General features: G+C 41.3%; 1 protein-coding gene and 1 pseudogene across 7 annotated transcripts in view; both read left to right on the top strand.

The window, feature by feature from the left end:
- The first annotated feature begins 785 nt into the window (after positions 1–785).
- LOC116594796 lies at positions 786–1,429 on the top strand (annotated as a pseudogene).
- Positions 1,430–3,792: 2,363 nt separating this feature from the next.
- NXPE3 (neurexophilin and PC-esterase domain family member 3) overlaps positions 3,793–19,739 on the top strand; it is a 46,717-nt gene continuing 30,770 nt past the window's right edge. Inside the window, exons 1-4 of one of the 7 annotated variants that reach the window (XM_032350290.1) lie at positions 3,793–4,539; positions 4,853–4,954; positions 7,242–7,387; positions 10,405–10,954. In XM_032350290.1, coding sequence (XP_032206181.1) covers positions 10,862–10,954 — 93 coding nt within the window. In that variant the 5' untranslated portion in view covers positions 3,793–4,539; positions 4,853–4,954; positions 7,242–7,387; positions 10,405–10,861. Of the gene's footprint in view, positions 4,540–4,852; positions 4,955–7,241; positions 7,388–7,800; positions 7,823–10,404; positions 10,955–19,739 lie in introns of those variants that run through there. The other 6 variants (XM_032350298.1, XM_032350283.1, XM_032350274.1 and 3 more) reach the window with 6 other exon arrangements.

Here is a 19,739-nt window from a genome sequence, read left to right as displayed (position 1 = left end):
TTTATATCCCTTTAATTTCTTATTCATTGGATGTTCAGAAATGTGTTTAATTTCCATGTATTTGTGAATTTTCCAGTTTCCCCTCGTTACTGTTTTCTAATTTCATTTTATTGTGGTTGCAAAAGATAATTGATATAATTTCTACCTTCTTTTCATTTGTTGAGACTTGTTTTGTGACCTAATATGATCTATCCTAGAAAATATTCCAGGTGCCCTTGAGAAGAATGTGTTCTACTGCTGTTGGATGGAATGTTCTATATGTGTCTGTTAGATCCATTTGGTCTGTAGCATTGTTCAAATCTGCTGTTCCCTTATTGATTCTCTGTCTGGTTACTTTATCAATCGTTGAGAATGGAATATTAAAGTCTCCAAATATTACTGCTCTGTATTTCTCTTTTTAGTTCTGGTAGTATTTGCTTTATATATTTATATAGTATATCTGATATTTATCTAAATAATATCTAATATTTGTATCTATTATTTACAACTGTTAGATCTTTTTGATGAATTGACCTTTTTATCATCACATACTGAGCTTTAAAACCATTAGTGCACAAAGACTGAAGTTTTACTATATGAAAATTTTACCCCCAAAATTTCAAGTAGGATGTCAGGGCAATCTTAGGATGGAGTGTGGATTACGACAACTGAATCTAAGTATTGACATAAATCCACTGAAGAGGCATAAGAAAAAGGGAGATGACCTAAGTGATTTTGGAAAACTTTTGAGTGGATAGTTCCATTTGGGCTGCTATAACAGAATTCCAGGGACGGAGTGGCTTATAAACAGCATAAATTTATTTTTCACAGCTCTGGGACTGAGAAGTCCAAAATCAAGGTACCAGTAGGTTTGGTGTCTGGTAAGGGTAATTTTCTGATTCACAGATGGCCGTTTTCTTAGTGTGTCCTCGAATGGTGGAAGCAGTGAAGGAACTCTCAGGTGTCTTAAGCAAAATAAAGGAACACACAAAGAAAGTCCCACACAAAGCAAAAAGCCCAGCACAAGCTGTGAGTACTCTTTCATCTCTTGGTAAGGCGTGTTCTAGGCTAAGGCGGTATGTATGAAGGACTGCTTGCTTGAAACTGCCTTTCTCAGCAAGAGGCAATTAAGGTTAAATGAGGTCATAAGGGTAGGGCACTAATCCAATGAGACTGCTATCCTTATAAGAGGAGGGGGGCATAGAGAAACAAGATGGGAGTGAAGCTGGAAGTGTTTTGGAGGACATGCTACCTAACCTTCCCTGTGGCTGACTATGTTCTGGATTGCCAGTCAGGCCAGGTGGTTTAAGGACTATGTCATACAGCACAAGGGGGTGTTATGGCCCCCTGAGAAGGAGGAGGACCAGCATGGAGAGCTGGAAGCATTCAAAGACAGGATATGAAGTAGCAGGAAAAGAAGCTCCTTTGCACTGCCCAGCAGAACTCCTGAGGCCTCCAGGTACTTGAGTTCTAGACCTGTGTACACACACACACACACACACACACACACACACACACACACACACACACAGAGTTCCTTAAAAAAAAAAAAAAAAAAAAAAGAAGGAAACAAAAGGTATATATCTCCAAGGCAATAAGAAAGCTCTCACAAGGAACTGTATCAGCTTGCACCTTGCTCTGGGACTTCTAACTTTCAGAACTGTGAGAAAATAAATTTCTGTTGTTTAAGCCCCCCCAGTCTATGGCATTTTATTATAGAAGCCTGAACAGACTCATACAGGCACCAAATTCCTCTTCCTTCTAGTCTCCTATCCTTGGCAACATCTTCTCATGGTTCATGGTGTTTTGGGAATAGAGTGTTTGGTACCTAACCTGACAGTAGTCACTTATTTTGAACAATGGTTTAAGGGGTTTGGGGGCCCAAATTTTAGTCACTTGTTCAGAGGGTTCAGAAGCAAAGTAACTGAATCAGGAACTGACATGGGCTCAGGAGTGCTTGTGCCCCAAGTTTCTGCCATTAGAGATGGAGCCAGGTTGCTGGTAAGTACCCACCAAATTAACTACATCAGAAACTGGCTTAATTTGCTTTTTTGCTTATCTAACTCTCAGACCCATGCGTTGTTAGAGAAATAAAACTGAGTAAATTAGCATCAAAACTTTTTTGCAGATAGGTCAGAAAGGAACAGTTCCTATGGTTTTGTATCATGACATACAAACCTTATGTTCTCATTTTTATCCAGCTTTCAAAGTCTGATTATCATAAATGTAGTATTCAGAAATTCCTTATGCCGTGTCATAACCTGAGGTAAGGAATTTAATGGAAGAGATTTGGGACACTGTGCTAGGGGACTTTTGTTATTTCATTTATTCCTAAGTGCAGATACTGTTGCCCCTTGAGGAATTGAGCCCAGAGAAGTTACATCATTTGCCTAGACTGGCACTGCTAGTATGAGGTAGAGCTGTGTGTCAGCCCCAGTCAGGCTAAGATCCAAATTGCGAATTTTTTGTATGATAGTATTTTTCACTGGGTGTGTGGTGACTTTGCAGAGTTATTTGAAGTGATACGCAGTTATCTAGTAGTGATAGGCAGGCCTCCTTGGTCCTGGTCACTCTTTTTTGTGGCCAAAATGACTGTATACAGGTAAGATGACTCAAATGCTTCAGGATTATGAGTGCCTGTGGGAGAAAGGGTTTATCAAGTCACTAATGTGGTCCCAAACCATGACTTAGAAGTCAGCACTTCCTGTTTAAGTATTTGCAGCCAAACTGTAAAAGATAGGTGATGGGGTGTCTGGGAGACAGGACTGAGAGCACAAATTTATCATATGGGGACCATCTTCTAGCAGAGGCAACGGAAGTCACCTTTTATGAACAGGCCTTGGAAGGCTTTCTTCAGGAAGGAGAATGAAATGGTTACTCCAGAAGAGCGGCCGTTTTGTAGAAACTGCTTTTCTTCCATCCGTCTGGTCACCCATGCATGTAGTTCTCCCACGAAAACATCTGAATAAGCCCGTAGAGTCCATTGTGGTCAGTAAATGTAAAAATAATTAATGTTAGTTGCAATTTGTATTAATTCTTCTTCAACCTTGAGATAATAGTCTGGGGCAGGTCTGTTTTTAGAGTCTGTGTTTTGTTGGGATAAATTCCATTAACCCCACTGTGCACTGAAGAACACAGAGCAGCCCGCAATCCCTTCCGGCTTCCTGAGCAGGTCCTTTATCTCTCTTCCAAGGTCTCCTCTCAGTTTCTGAATTTCACATAGCTATGGACGTTCTACCGCGTAGAAGAACGTCCAAAATAGGATGACCCAGATTTGGGGGATGGGAGAACGTATGCAGGCATTTTTGTCAGAAGACCTATGTTATGTACAGGGAGAGTAAGAGGAACGAGGCTGTTTTAAGAGCAAATAGAGTAAGCCGACTAATTCCAAGCAGGGAAAGACTGAAAGACTTGCCGTTCCAGAGCTCGTGCGTGGCCAATCGTGTTTTTTTCTGGCAGAAGAAACAATACATTCCGCCACTGACAGGGAAGACGGCCCAAGTACGGGCTTCTCCAGTATGGTCACTTTGGCTGACAAGAAAAAAAGCCTTGAACAGACCGTCCCTGGGGAACCCTCAGGTTCGAAGGCGAGAGAAGCCCGTCCCGAGCGGGCTAGAGCTCGGGCCACAGGGCTGCAGCTGTATGACCCTCTGCCGCGCAGAAGCAAAGCGGCCTTTTGCGCGAACAGCGCCCACTACGCCTGCCTCGCCTCATGGCTCAGCGTTCCGCGCACGGCGCCCGCGGCTGTCAATCAGCATCCTCGGCCCGCCTCTCCTGGAGTTCAACCAATTGTAGCCGGGGGTCGGGGGTGAGGAGACGTAGCGGGGCCAGGAAGCAGGGGCCAGGCAATCTGGAGCAGCCTCCCCAGATCCCGCGTTCCGAATGCCTAGCGGCCAGAGAGAGCACAGTGGACCGCAGGGCTCGGCGGTGAGTGCGGGACTCCGGCTTGTGCGCAGGCGCCGGGCTGGGTCCCTGCCGCTCGAGGGACCCAATGCCTGGCGCCTCGCGGGCGCCTCTAGTCTGAGAAGCCCCTTTCTCCGCACGCGCCGACCCCTGAGTCCCCGGCCTGGTGTAGAGGAGCTGCAGACTCGGGGGGTCACGGCTGCGGGTTCTGGAGCCAGAAAGGGAAAGCTTCCGTCCTCGGCGGGGGCAGAATTGGAGCCTCCGGCTGCCGTAGCTTCGGACCTGAGTTGCCCGAGCCGCTGCGGCTCCCGCAGGAGGGGGCGGGGCTGACGCGAGCATCTCGGTGCTCAGTTTTCCGGACTTGCTGCAACGCGGGCAGGTGCAGCCGCTGAAGACCTCTTCCTAACCCGGTGCGGGGCACTTTGCGACGCCTGCCTCCTCCGCCCCATTGTCCCGTCTCACTGCTGCCCCGGGGCCCAGCAGCCACTTGCCTGGCGATGCTCTCACACTTTGGACTCTTCTGGCATTATTGAACTGACGCTTTGGGACATCAGATTCAGGTCCTATGGGGAGAGAAGCGTGTGACTTTGCAAGGTGTGATGTGGAAGCCCGCGCCTGTCACCCGTCTCCGCTTGATTAAAGGCCACTAGGGTGGTGGTAAGTGGCATTCTCAGTCAGGATTTATACAAATTTCGTGTGTAATTGTCTGTAAAATTTTCCTCTCTTTTCATTATTCACTCTAAAGGAGGATTGCTGCCAGTTTCCTAAAGATGAAGAACTACACTGCTCAGCGGCCCTTCCCCTTCCTCAGTGTGATTATCATTTGGAACATCAGGGTGTGCTTGAAGCTGGCGGGACTCCCAGACTCTGATCATTAATTGTCTGATTCCATGCAGTGGAGGTAGCAGCACGCTCCAAGGTGTTTGGGTTCTGCTTTCCTCTGCCGGTACTTCGTCTCTTCTCTCCACAGTCTCTGGCCTGATAAAGTGCTGTTATTTGTTACTGAGAAGGGAAACTAAGTGAGGTTGGCTGTCCCTGTTATCCCGGAATCGGATGGTCCTGAGGGGACAGTGTAAGTTACAATTCAGAGATCATTTTGGAAAGGCCTGACCCGCTGATAGAAATAACACCTCTGGCCACCTCATACTGGCGGTTCCCCTGTTTGGCAGTATACTAGAGTAGTCATTTGGAGACCTTTTTTAAAAAACCCGTTTCTTAGGCCCTGGTCCTACAGATTCCGATTCAGTTAGTTGAGTCTGGTCTAAGCATTGGCATGGTTAAAAGCTTACAGGATGATATTAATGTGCATACGAATTTAAAGAACACAGCCTATCAATGTGCTTTATTTTTTTCTTACAGCACTTACTACTCTGTGACTTACTTAACTGATTTCTTCTAGTCTCCTCTCCCAACTGCTCCCCGCCCCCCCATGAAAGCATGGGGTGCTGCTTTGGAAGAAGGGCAGGGGAAGGCCTGGGTGGTGAGTCAGCACTTTGTGTGTGTGAGGTGGGGATAAATGAAAGAGAAATGGAATCAGGGGAAACAAGTCCTGCAGACTTCTGCTGTGCTTCCTCTTTGTCAAGGGTTGACCTTACTTGGTGACCAGTCATTGTCATATTCATGGATATGGCTCCAGTTCTTTCTCTGGATCCTGGCCTGTTAAGTTTCAGGGTCTTACCCAGCACCCTGTGAAATATAGGTGCTCTTTGTACTTATTGAAGTATGGTTAACGTACAATATTATATCAGTTTCAGGTGCTCACCATAGTGGTTTGACATTTATATACATTATGAAACGATCACCACAAGCAACGTAGTTATTGTCTGTCATCATATGGAATTATTACCATATTATTGACTGTGTTCTCTATATTACATTTGCATCCCCATGACTTATTTATTTGGTAACTGGAAGTTTGTACTTCTTAATCCTCCTCATCTATTTTGCACCCCACCACGTCCCTCCCCTCTGGCAACCATTGTTTTTTTCTCTGTGTTTATGAGTTATACAGCTGCAATTTGGAAAGTTTGATATATACACTTTTTAGAGGGGAGAGGGGCAGACGGAGAGGGAGAGAGAGAGAGAGAGAGAAAGGAAGAAACTCGATCTCAACCCTGAGATCATGACCTGAGCTGAAATCAAGAGTTGGATGCTTGGGACGCCTGGGTGGCTCAGTTGGTTGGACGACTGCCTTCGGCTCAGGTCATGATCCTGGAGTCCCAGGATCGAGTCCCGCATCGGGCTCCCAGCTCCATGGGGAGTCTGCTTCTCTCTCTGACCTTCTCCTCGTTCATGCTCTCTCTCACTGTCTCTCTCTCAAGTAAATAAATAAAATCTTTAAAAAAAAAAAAAAAAGAGTTGGATGCTTAACTCACTGAATCATGCAGGTGCCCCTGACCTAGAAATATTTAAGTTCGGGTATATTCCGTGTAGATCTGTGATTTGTCTTCTGTGTAGGGGGTCCACGTATTTTGGATTAAAATTCTATATACTTTGTCTGACATGTACAATTATATTTACGTGGGTAGCAGTTCAGGGTATATAGAATGGGGACTGTCCCAGAAACTGGATGTGTAGTTATCCTATAATAACTTATCTTTGTGAAATGGTTGTCTAATTCCCTAGGGGAGGGGTTTGCTGCCTAATGTTCTTTTTAGTACTGAACTATCTCATTGATGTTACTGACAGTTTTAATTCCAAGTGATGTAAACAGTCACTCTGTAATTCTCTTATGAGATGGGGTAGGAAGTCACATACGTAGTGGCAGTCTAGGGTTTTTGTGACAGGCCATTAAGAAGTTAGATTGGCTGGAAGTAGTCTTAATCACCTTTGGCAGAAGAGACCCAATAGACCATGCATTTTACTTTTTGCTTGTCCTTCAAACATAAATATGAGGCATGACTAAATGATGGACTGACACATTAGGAAGATTTGAAAACAAGACTGCTCAAATTTAAATTCCTCCTGAATTAATCATAACTTTTGGATCTGTCTAGATACCTCTTACTTTCTATAGTGGTAGGATGGGTTGTTGAAGTACATAATTATTCTAGTCTTTAAGAAAAGTAACATATGGAGGTTTTATCTTTGATTTATATTTTTTCAGTTATTTTGCTAATTATAAAATTTGACCTTCAGCTCAGATCTGGGAGTAACTTGCCATGTTTAAGTTTATATCTATATCTATCTATAAATAGCCAGTTACTATTTTTTATTAGTAGTAAAGGAAATGTTTCTCCTACTTTGTTATACTGAAATCTCTCTGTGCATCGCGGGATAAAACTATACTCTTGATTTCAAATGTTTTCCTTAATTTTGGTATCTTTAACCTGGATATCATGTGTGTAATCTTGTTGCAGCAGGAAGAATGGTATAAAAGTGAGGAAACATCAACTGATGCTTTGAATGTGGCAAGAAAAGAATAAGCGCTGTCATGATTGCTTGAAAGGAAAGTTAGATGTAAGCTCTAATCTCTTCTTGGGAACTGGAAATTTTTTTAAAAAAGGTAAATAACATTCAGTAATAAATTTTTATTTTTGGCTGGTCTAGGAAACTTTTCCTTAGAGTCATTCTGTCTAGCACTTTTGTTTTTATTCAATTCTAAGGCAGTTTGAGATACTGAATGATATTGTCCTGCTGTCTTTTTAGATAACTTTCTTGATGTAATGCGTAGGTTTTTTATTTGTAGGAAAACAGTAGAGAACGATTAGAGATTTCTTCTTTCACTTTGAAATTTTTCATTTTATTATTTATTTATTTTGTAGTAGATTTTCTTTATTTATTTAACAGAGAGAGGGATCACAAGTAGGCAGAGAGGCAGGCAGAGAAAGAGGGAAGCAGGCTCCCCACTGAGCAGAGAGCCTGATGTGGGGCTCAATCCTAGGACCCTGAGATCATGACCTGAGCCGAAGGCAGACGCTTAATCCACTGAGCCACCCAGGTTCCCCGAAATTTTTCATTTTAAATTCAGTTGTTTTTCTGTATTTGGTTTAATGCTGTATTTCTTCTTATGGCTTGTTGTTAATTATTACTTTTAGAAACCTGCTTTTTTTTCTATTTGTACTATTTTTACTTCTATTTCCTGGTGAAAACTTAGGACACAAAGATAAAGGAGAAAAAAAACTGTGCAGAGGTAACAACTATGAACATTTTCATATATGTCTTTTCAGAGAGAGGTCTACATGTCCCTTAGACCACATCTACTTAGATATACAGATGGGTCTAGAAGTCAGGTCTTGCATGCCCCTCCAGTAACAACTTTCAGTAGAAGTCCTTGGCCATAAGGGGTTTCTTGCACATTTGCTTTGCTACCTATGTCCCTGTGGTCCCCGTAGTTCTGGAGTCTGCTGCCCTTGCCATCCTTCTGCACCCCTGACCGCAGCTGCACTGCTGCCACCTGGCTCTGAATAACACTAACCTTCTCGAAGCTGCTGGTGTTTCTGTAGTACACAGACAGTGCTTACTGTGGTGCTGCTGAATCTCCGTGGAGTATTGTCTTTGGTCTTCTCCCTCTCTGGGCATGAGGGAAGCCTATGATATTTATGGCCAACTCCTGCTCTTCTACACAAGAGCAGTTGGGCCCTGATGACAGAGTCATTTCTTCTGGTTCATAGTTATTTCTTCCTAGGATTTATAGGCACTTTGGGGTGAGTGGGTGCTTGGGTGTTAGGGGTGGGGTTGAGGGGTCATCAAATGGGGTCTTGCACAGTGCTTGGTATCCCTGTGTAGGGAGCCTGCAGAGGGATAAATATTTGTAATTTAGGAGAGGAAATACCTTTTGTCTGATATAAGTGTAAGCTTTTCCGTGGGAGTTTCTGGCACTTAGTACAGTGTGTGCTGCAGAGTAGGCTTCCATAATTTTTTGTTCTGTGGATTGTTGCATCAATATATATCATGTAAGGGGAAGGTACTGTGAGTGAATCCAAGAAATATGATACATTGTATTTACTAAGTTGCTTTTTCTCTGATGCATGGTTTCTGTGTTTTTTTTTTCTTTTGTTGTTTTGTTTTTAAGATTTTACCTATTTGACAGAGAGAAAGAGACAGACAGAGAGCACAAATAGGGGGAGCAACAGAGGGAGAAGGAGAAGCAGGCTCACCACTGAGCAGGAATCCCCAACACAAGGTTCAATCCCAGGACCCTGGGATCAAGATCTGAGCTGAAGGCAGTCACTTAACTGACTGAGCCACCCAGTTGTCCCTTTTTTGTTTGTTTGTTTTTATAAGATTTTATTTATCTGAGAGAGAGAGCTCGCTGGGGGAAGGGGCAGAGGGAGAGGAAGAGGGTCAAGCGGACTCCATGTTCATCACAGAGCCCTGCTCTGGGGCTCGATCTCACAATCCCGAGATCACCACCTGAGCTGAAGCCAAGAGTTGAAACTTAACCAACTGAGCCACCCAGTTGCCCTGGTTTCTGTTTTTTTTAATTTTAAATTTTAAATTTTTTAAATATTTATTTATTTGAGAGAGAGAGAGAGAAGATAGAGACAGAGAGCTGTGGAGGGGGAACAGAGGGAGAGGGAGAAGCAGATTCTACCCTAAGGGTGGAGTCTGATGTGGGACTCGATCTCATGACCCTGAGATCACGACCTGAACTGAAATCGAGTCGGACGCTCAATGGACTGAGCCACCCAGGTGCCCCTCTGTTTTTTTGTTTTTTTTTTTTAAATCATGATTGGTATAGTCTAGTTGGAGGAACAGGAAGTACATACAAATACAGAGGAGTGAAAATGCTGAGATGTGAAGTGAGAAGAAAGTGCTGTGGGACTTCTGAGGATGGAGATCAAGTTAGAATAGCTTAGTTCTATCTCCTTTATGAGGCAGAGATGAGGAGGAGTTGTGGTCCTTGTGGCATGGGAATGGACTGGCCAGGTGGAGTGAAAGAGAGAGGGAGTAGGGCGGCTTGCCAGGTCCAGTACAACGTTGCGGTGCAGTTGAGGTAGTCAGAGATCCTCTGTGCCATAATTATGCACCCTTTCACCATGACTTCTCCACTTGCCCTCTATGGAGAGCCTAGCTAGAAACAAAATACTAGTATTTTTTTCTGTTTATCTATACCAAAATAAAAACTGGGGAGAGCATTTTGAATTCATTATGCGAGAACAGGTAGGAGTGGCAGGCTCTGAAGTCCTCTGCCTCTAGCAGTTATGATGAGGGAGTTGGGTCTCCTCTTAATTGTCAGGCTTAGCTTTTCTTTCCTCTATCTTCAGGGTTAGTGTCTTCCCTCCTGGGCCCTGTTAATCTGCTGAGGGAACATCCTCCCTCAGGAGCTGGACATCCGAAGGGTGTTTCACATCTTCTGCTGTGCAGGGGGACAGCACTCCTTGTTTTCTAGACGGGGTGGGGATAGTTTGCACAGTCTCACAGAACTCCTCATAAAATCAGCAGGTTTCCTTTTAATGCTCGTCAAATACGATCACTTTAGGGGTGTTATGTAACTTGAGCTATAAGGGAAGGGGAATGATTTTATCTACTTAGACCTCTAGAAATTTAACAGTGACTTTAATTTTCTAATCCCTAAAGGTTTGAAGACATTCTTCTTTGCCTTCTTCAAAGTTAAAACCTAAAATTTGCAGGACAAATATCACTGTATTTGTATGGAACTCTGGGATTGGGTTTGAGCAAATTGAATGCGCAACAGATCTTACTGTGCTGTGGCTCTTTGCTTTCCCCTCATGACTTTGGGCCTTTGAGAGGGTTCAGGAAGAGGAAGTGTGGCACCTTTCCTCTTACCACACACTTGGCTGTTGGAGTTGGTGATCTGTATTCTCATCTTCCCTGTTTGAAGGACTCCTCTGAAGAAAAGTGTGCTTCTTAAGTCAACCCTAGCCTCTCCTCCATACAAAGAGCTCTTAATGATACTAGTGGAAAACAAATTCAACTAAAAGCTCGTCTGCAGATCAGAAGAACGAAGACATGGAGTTTTGAGGAGTGAAGGTAGCATGGCGTCGGCCATGGGTGATCAAGACACAGACAGACAATGTGGCTCAATTTCTTCAAACTACGGCTTTTCTGCTGTCTGCTTGCAGTGCTGATGGTGGTGGTGCTGGTCGTCAATGTTACTCAGGTAGAGGTGAGTACTTTTTATGAGTACTTCATAAGCTCCTTTATAACTAAAGGAACCAAATCTAAGGATTTGGGGCTAACTAGCCTAGGAAATGCTGGTCATCAGAAAACTTATCCTGGTCATAGCTCTTGTTTTCATTTATTCAGTAAGTGTTGGAGTACCTTCAGTGGTTATATACTGTGCTGGTCACAGAGGGTACAGTGGTGAAGTTGACAGACATGATTTCTTCGCTTATAGAGCTCATATTCTAAATGTGCATAGGAGAAAATAATAATCATAGTTGTATAGTAATAATAAGTGATTATTAGGAATTGTGAAGAATACAGTCAAGAAAGGAAAGCAGACTACTCTATAGTTGTTAGGAGGTTGAAAGAGGGTTTTTTCAAGGAGGGGACCTTTTATTTTATTTATTTATTTATAAAATTTATTTACTTGACAGAGATCACAAGTAGGCAGAGAGGCAGGAGAAAGCAAGCTCCCTGCTGAGCAGAGAGCCCGATGCGGGGTTCATCCCCAGGACCCTGGGCTCATGACCTGAGCCAAAGGCAGAGGCTCTAACCCACTGAACCACCATGGTGCCCCAAGGAGGGGACCTTTTAGCTGACTGCTGGCCAAAAACTGAAGGAAAACTCAGAGGAGGGAGTTGATGAATCTGTCTTAGAGACTACAGAATGCACACAAGGGCAGGACTGTGTCCTACTGACCCCTCTCCAGTGCCTGGCACTAGGAATGAACTTAGTATGCCCCTCTCCCCCGCTTCGCCACTCATAAGTCACTGAAATTTATGGAGTGATTCTAGATAAAATGATGCTGCTCTTTTACTTTTGTTGGCCTGTGAAGCTTCTCAGGTTGCATGTCCATCTTAATTACAGTGTTTCTCTGCTTATTGGCTTTTGCTATAGGTGGAATGTCTGTGTCCCCAGGCATTCTGGCTCTTTGAGAGCTCTGATTACTGTTGTCTTTCATGCTTTCAGGTTTTTCCTTCAGCCTCCATAGTTTTCCTCATGCACTTTGGCCCTCCAGTACTCAGTGCTGAGTACCCGAGAGGGACCCTCTGCAGATCCCCTGAGTTCTCTCTGTCTGCATCTCTCCTCCTGCCACTTTGTCTTGTGGATTCACTTTGGTCTTTTAAGACTTGGCCACGTCCCTTCAACTTGAGTAGTTGACCAGGCTCTACCCAGGATCCCCTCCCGATGCTGTAACCTGGAAATGCTTTCAAGGCTGTAAGCAAAGGATCACCCATGTTTTCCATCTTTCAGGCATCATTGTCCTTTGTTGTATAATGTTCAGGGTCTGGAAAATCATTGCTGCTTATATATATATATGTAAAAAAAAAAAATATATATATATATATATTTTTTTTTTTTAAAGTTGTTTCAGATGGAAGGGTAAATCTCACTGTTTCATTATCTTGGCTAGAAGTGGAAGTCTGAGGGCTTTGAATTTGAGGGTAGAGTGATCATTGAGAAGCTGGAGAGGAGAAGGATTAATGGACCAAGGAGAGGAGATAATGTGATCTAGAGCACAAATGGAGCATAAAACTTTATGTAGGTTGAGAGACATCATATATTGTGGGTGTTCTTGTTATCATTTTAATATTGATTACGTAGAAGTTGCTGTGCTCCTTCCTCTGACGTACGAAGGAAAAATATCGTGATGGTTGGCAACGTAGATGCATTTGCTGCTGGAGGGAAGGATCTTGAAGCAGTTCTTGCCTGTAGAGGAGGTGGAGTTTGGAAGGTGGGGTACTCGCTGGAGGCTTGTGAGCAGGGGCTAGGAAGAACAGAGTTGGGAGATGGAGCTGAGCCTGCAGAATGATAGACGGGCAGTAACTTTCAAGACCAGGGGTGTGCATCGCACTCTTCTTCATTGGTTTTTTGAGTGTTTGTGTGTTACCACATTAAATAGCGTGGGTATACAAATAGAAAAAAGAAACTTGTGTGGGTCTAGGTTGAGTGAGGAGGCAGGAAAAGGGAGAAAGAGAGACTTGAGAGGGTAGGCCAGAGTCCCACATCATTGATGTTATTGCAGGAAGGATTGTGAGAAAATTCCCCTAGTACTCCTGCTTTAGTTCTTGAGAACTTGCGAGCTGAAAGCCAACTAAGAGCTCTAATTATCTGCACCAAGACTATCTCAGCAATAAGGGAGAAGGGAGATAGAGGGCAGTGATAAACAATTAAGACAATTCTGACATTGACAATAACAAATAGTTCTTTTGATAGAGTGCAGTAAAACATTTTCCCTGTCTAAAGAGGTCATCTTGTCCAAGTTGAGAATATTGCCATGACTTCTGAACTGTTCAATTTATTACTGTGATGAAAATTGGTAAAGAAGGTTAGGATAGGGGATGGAGAGCAGGAAATGCTCTGAAGCTTGGCAGTCTGCCATCCCTTAATCTCCTTTCCATCCTATGCTTCTGATCCTAATGATGCTTTTCTTGTGATTAGAGTATCCAATCATTTCCTGAAAGGTACAGACTCAGTTTTAATTAAAAATATCACATAATATGAGAAGGAGGTGTATGTAGCAGTATCCAGCAAAAGTTGTAGAAGGGATCATTAGTATCTCTCTGAGAAGCTCTCATTGAGCACGTCCTGTTTTTTCCCCACTTATTCACTGATATTTTAAATATATATATTTTTCTGATTGTAAAGATAGTACCAGTCTGTTAGGGATTTGGCTACAAGTAAAGAAAGCTGATTCTGGCTGACTTTAGTATTATTAAATGAGTAATATTAACAAATATTACTCATTTATAGTAGAGTCAGGAGGTAGTTGGGCACAGCTGAGGCTCTGTTTTTCTGTAAGTCTCTGGAGTCTCTGTAAGTTCTTTGTAAGTCTCTTAGCTCTACCCTCCTTTCTTTGTGTTAGCTTTTATGCATGGCATCCTCTTTCATGGTTGGATTTTAGGATGCTGTCATAGCAGTAGGTGCTTGTGTCCTTGTTCATGTTCAGCTTAAGAGATAGTTTGTTCTATCATAACTCTCTGAAGAGATTACTTGCATTTTTCCATTTGCAGCTAAAATTCAGATAGCTGTTACTAGAACACTGGCATGGTCTGGATTTGACTGCGCGCATCCACCAGAAACTTGCAGCAACCTCTCCTGGATTTTCATAGGCCAGGATTGGCTTTAACCCACTGAGCCACCCATGCACCCCGAGACTATGTTATATTAATTTCAAATGAACAATACAGTGATTCACCAATTTTATATATTATTCATTGCTCATCCCAATATATGTACTCTTAATCCCCTTCACCTATTTTATCCATCCCCCTACCAGCTTCCTTCTGGCTATCACCAATTTGTCCTTTATATTATATAAAAGTCTGTTTTTTTCATTTGTCTTTTTCTTTCTTTCTTTGTTTTTTTCTTGTATATCACATATGAGTGAAATCATATGGTATTATGTCTTTGTCTAACTTCACTTAGCATTATACTCTCTAGGTCCATACATGTTGCAAATGGCAAGATTATGGCTGAGTGATATTCCATTGTATGTATATATACACCACATCTTCTTTGTCCATTCTTCTGTGGATGGACACTTGGACTGCTTCCATATCTTGGCTATTGTAAATAATGCTGCAGTAAATAGAGGGGGACATATATCTTTTTGAATTAGTGTTTTTATTTTCTTTAGGTAAGTATCCATTATGTAGTTACTAGATCATTTGGTAATTCTATTTTTAAATTTTTTTAAAAAGATCTTATTTTATTTATTTGTCAAAGAGAGAGAGAGAGCACAAGCAAGCAGAACGGCAGGCAGAGGGAGAAGCAGGCTCCCTGCTGAGAAGGGAGCCCGATGCGGAACTTGATCCCAGAACCCTGGGATCATGATCTGAGCTGAAGGCAGTCGCTTAACTGACCGAGCCACCCAGGCATCCAGTACTTCTATTTTTAACTTTTTGAGGAAACCTCCGTACTGTTTTCCACAGTGGCTGCACAAGTTTGCATTCCTACCAACAGTGCATGAGGTTCCTTTTTCTCCACATCTTTGCCTTCTGTTGTTGTTTCTTACGTTGTTGATTTTAGCCATTCTAACAGGTTTGAGGAGATAACTCATTGTGGTTTTGATTTGCATTTCCCTGATGACGAGAGATGTTGAGCATCTTTTCACGTGTCTCCTGGCCAGCAGGATGTCTTTGGAAAATGTCTGTTCATATCTTCTGGCCATTTTAAATTGGATTGTTTGCTTTTATTTTATTATTATTTTTATTTTTTGGTGTTGAGTTATATAAGTTCTTTATGTATTTTGGATAGTAATTCTTTATGGATATGTCATTTGCAAATATCTTCTCCCATTGCGTAGGTTGTCTTTTTGTTTTATTGATTATTTCCTTTGCTATGAAGAATTGTTTTATTTTAACATAGTCCTAATAATTTATCATTGCTTTTTTTTCCCTTGCCTGAGGAAATATATCTAGAAGAATGCTGCTATGGCCAGTGTCAGAGAAATTACTGTCTGTGCTCTCTTCTAGGATTTTTTATGGTTTCAGGTTTCCATCTAGGTCTTTAATCCATTTTGAGTTTGTTTTTCTGTATGGTGTAAGAACATGATCCATTTTAATTCTTTTACATGTAACTGTCCAGTTTTCCCAACACCATTTGTTGAATAGACTGTCTTTTTCCCATTGCGCATTCTTGGCTTTTTTGTCAAAGATTAATTGACCAAATGATCGTGGGTTTATTTATGGGCTCTTTATTCTGTTCTGTTGATCTATATGTCTGTTTTTGTGCTAGTACCATACTGTTCTCCTTACTACAGTTTGTAGTATATCTTGAAATCTGGGATTCTGATAGCTCCAGTTTTTTTTTTTTTAATTTATTTATTTGACGGAGAGGGGAAAGAGAATGAGCAGGTCAGGTTGGGTGCAGAGAGAGAGAGAGAAGCAAATTCCCCACTGAGCAGGGAGCTCGATGTCACGGGGCTCCATCCCAGGACTCTAGGGTCATGACCTGAGACAAAGGCAGATGCCTAACTGACTAAGCCACTCAGGTGTCCTGTGATACCTCCAGTCTTGTTCTTTTTCAAGATTGCTTTGGCTATTTGGAATCTTTTATGCTTCCATACAAATTTTAGGATTATTTGTTCTAGTTTTGTCAAAAATGCTATTGGTATTTCATAAGGATTACAGTAAATTTGTGGATTGCTTTGGGTAGTATGGACATTTTAACAGTATTAGTTCTCCCAGTCCATGAGCATGGAATATCTTTCCATGTGTTTATGTCATCTTTAATTTCTTTTATTGTGTTTTGTAGTTTTCAAATTACAGGTCTTTCACCTCCTTGGATAAGTTTATTCCTAAATATTTTATTGTTTTTGGTGCAATTGTAAATGGGATTGTTTTCTTAATTTCCCTTTTTTTGCTGCTTTATTGTTAGTATATAGACATCCAAAGGATTTCTGTATATTGATTTTGTATCCTGAAATTGGTTGGTCTTGAATAGCTGGGATGGCTACCCAAGGAACAAGACTAAGAGTAGGAAAGGAAGAGAGGAAAAGGGTAGGAAGGAGAAGGGGGTATGTCAGGAGCACGCATGGTTTGGTCCTTAATGGTTTGTTATATCCTTACAACAACTGAAAAAGAGAAGGAGGATGGAATGTTTCCTTTAAAAAAAATTTTTTTTAAAGATGTTATTTATTTATTTGACAGAGAGAGAGAGAGAGTGAGAAAGAGACAGTGAGAGAGGGAACACAAGCAGGGGAAGTGGGAGAGGGAGAAACAGGCTTCCAGCCAAGCAGGGATCCAGATGCAGGGCTCGATCCCAGGAGGCTGGGATCATGACATGAGCTGAAGGCAGACACCCAACGACTGAGCCACCCAAGTGCCCTGGATGCAGTATTTCCCAATAGGCAATCAGTAGATAAGGGAAAATTTTCTTTTCTTTCTTTTTATTGAGATAGATGACATATAACATGGAGGTTTAAGGTGTGCAGTGTGTTGATAGGCTATTTATATATTGCAATATGATTATCACCATAGGATTTTATAATATCAGATCTTATAACATAGTCTTTAATCTATTTTGAGTGGTATAAGAAAGGGTCTAGTCATTTGTCTGCTTGTTGTCCAGTTTTTCCAACACCATTTATTGAAGAGACTATGCTTTTGAGTACTATGCCATTGAGTATTTGTGTCTCCCTTATCAAATATTAGTTGATTCTAGGGGTGCCTGGCTGGCTTACTTGTTCTTGATCTTGGGGTCATGAGTTTCAGCCCCACATTGGGCATAGTAATTGCTTAAAAAAATTAGGTGATTGTGTATGTGGGGCTTTATTTTGGGGTCTTAATTCTATTCTGTATTTGTGCCAGTACTGTACTGTTTTGATTACTATAATTTTGTAGTGTAGTTTAAAAACAAGAAGTATGATACCTTTAGTTTTGTTCTTGTTTCTTAGGATTGCTCTGGTTATTCGGGGTCTTTTACAAATTTTGTTTTCCCTGTTTTTTTTTTTTATTAAAAATGTCACTGGAACTTTGATAGGGATTACTTTATAAATGTCTGTTAGGTCCATTTGATATAATGCATGTATGGTCCAAATCCAGTAGTTCCTTGTTGATTTTCTGTCTGGATGATCTGTCCATTGCTGACAGTGGAGTATTGAAGTCCCCTACTATTCTTTTATTGTTGTCTATTTCTCCCTTCAGTTCTGTTAGTATTTAATATATATGTTAATATATTTAGGTGTTCTGTTGTTGGGTTGGTATATATTTATGATTGTTACATCCTCTTGATGAATTGACCTCTTTATCATTCTATAATGACCTTTTTTGTCACTTCTTACTGTTCTTGGCTTAAAGTTTATTTTGTTTCATATAAGCATAACCAACCTCTCTTTCTTTTGGTTTTTACTTGTTTGGGATATCTTTTGTCATCTCTTTGCTTTCAGCCCGTGTGTGTCCTTAAATCTGAAGTTACCTTTAGTCCACCTATTTTTTTTTTGGGGGGGGGGGTCCTTTAAAAAAAAATCCATTCAGCTATTATTTGCCTTTTTCTTGGTGAATTCAGTCTACTTATATTTAGAGTTATTTGTTGATATATAAGGACTTAGTAATGCCATCTTATTAATTGCTTTCTGATTGTTTTATATTTTCATAGTTTCTTTTTCCCTCCGTTTATGCCTTTTATAAAGTGGTGTTTTTCTGTAGTGGTATGCTCTGTTTTTCCTTTCTTTCTCTTTTGAATCTGTTCTGTTTTTGCATTGTGGTTACCATGGGATTTATATAAAATATCTTATAGCTAAAGCTGTCCCTTTTAGCCCTATAACAACTTAACTTCAGTAGCATACAAAGCTCTATCTACCCTTTTACTGATGTGGGACTTGATCCCAGGGTCCTGGGATCATGACCTGAGATGCAGATGCCCAATGAAGGCAGATGCCCAACTGACTGAGCCACTCAGGCATCCCTACAATTACAGTTTTCTAAATCTGACTGTATGTTTCTCTTTACTATTCTGTAGAATACTTTCATATATTCTCATGTCACCAATTAGTTTCTTCATTCATTCAGTTTGAAGAACTCTTTTCAGCATTTTTGCAAGGCAGATCTAGTGGTGATACACGTTCTCAGCTTTTGTTTGTCTGAGACAGTCTTCATTTCTCCTTCATATTTGAAGCTAAATTTGCCAGACTCAGTATTTTTGGTCGACACTTTCTTTTAACACTTTGAATATGTCATTTCACTTTTCCTGGCACCGAGTTCTGCTGAGAAACTTGCTGATAGCCAAATGGGTGTTCCTTTCAGATTACAGTCTTTTTTCTGGCTGCTTTTAGGATTCTCTGTGTTTGTTTTTGACAATGTTATTATATTTTGTCTTGAAGAAGGTCTTTCTGCATTGAGATAATTGGGTGATCTATTAGCTTTGTGAACTTGGTCATCCAGCTGTATCCCCAGGTTTGGAAAGTTGACAGCTTTTATCTTTTTATTTTTTAATATTTATTTATTTTTTTATTTTTTGGGAAGATTTTATTTATTTATTTGACAGACGGAGATCACAAGTAGGTAGAGAGGCAGGCAGAGAAGGAAGCAGGCTCCCTGCTGAGCAGAGAGCCCAATGTGGGGCTCCATCCCAGGTCCCCAGGATCATGAACTGAGCAAAGGCAGAGGCTTTGACCCACTGAACCACCCAGGCGCTCCCTGTCTTGTCTTTTTAAATAAACTTTCTGGCTCTCTGTTCTTTCTCAAATACTGATTATTCTAATAGTTGTACATTTAATGTTATCCTGTAGATCATATAGGCATTCTGTGTTCTTTTTCATTCTCTTTTTCTTATTCATTTCTGATCAGGTTATTTCAGAGTTTTTGTTTTCCAGCTCACTTATTATGTCTTCCATTTGATCTCCTCTACATAGAGATGCTCTCTATGGCATTTTTCATTGCATTCATTGCATTTCTGTTTACCTCTTTTTTATGATTTCTCTCTCTTTGTAGATTTCTCATTTTGCTGATGTACTTGGTTGAATTGTTGAGTTTCCTTAACCAGCTATTTTGAATTCTTTATCAGGTAGCTTGTTAAATTCTGTGCCTTTGAGTTAGGTTATTGGAAGATTACTGTTATCTTTTGGTGATGATGTGTTTCCTGGATTTTTCATGTTCTTTTAAGTTTGCATTGCTCTTTTGGAGGCAGATACTACCTCAAATCTTTGCTAGTTACCTTCAAATGGGGTAGACTGTTTGTCCTGTAGTATCTGGGGTTTTCTTCTCCTTATGTGGCTATGTCTTCACCACATTTTCGCTTCTTCATGTGACACAATTCTTAAGCTCTTATCTCTTCTCTGAGTC

This window comes from Mustela erminea, chromosome 1 (assembly GCF_009829155.1).
Source record: "Mustela erminea isolate mMusErm1 chromosome 1, mMusErm1.Pri, whole genome shotgun sequence".
Taxonomy (NCBI): Eukaryota; Metazoa; Chordata; class Mammalia; order Carnivora; family Mustelidae; genus Mustela; species Mustela erminea.
The sequence above is the reverse complement of the archived record's forward strand: the minus strand, read 5'-3'. Positions and strand labels throughout refer to the sequence as shown.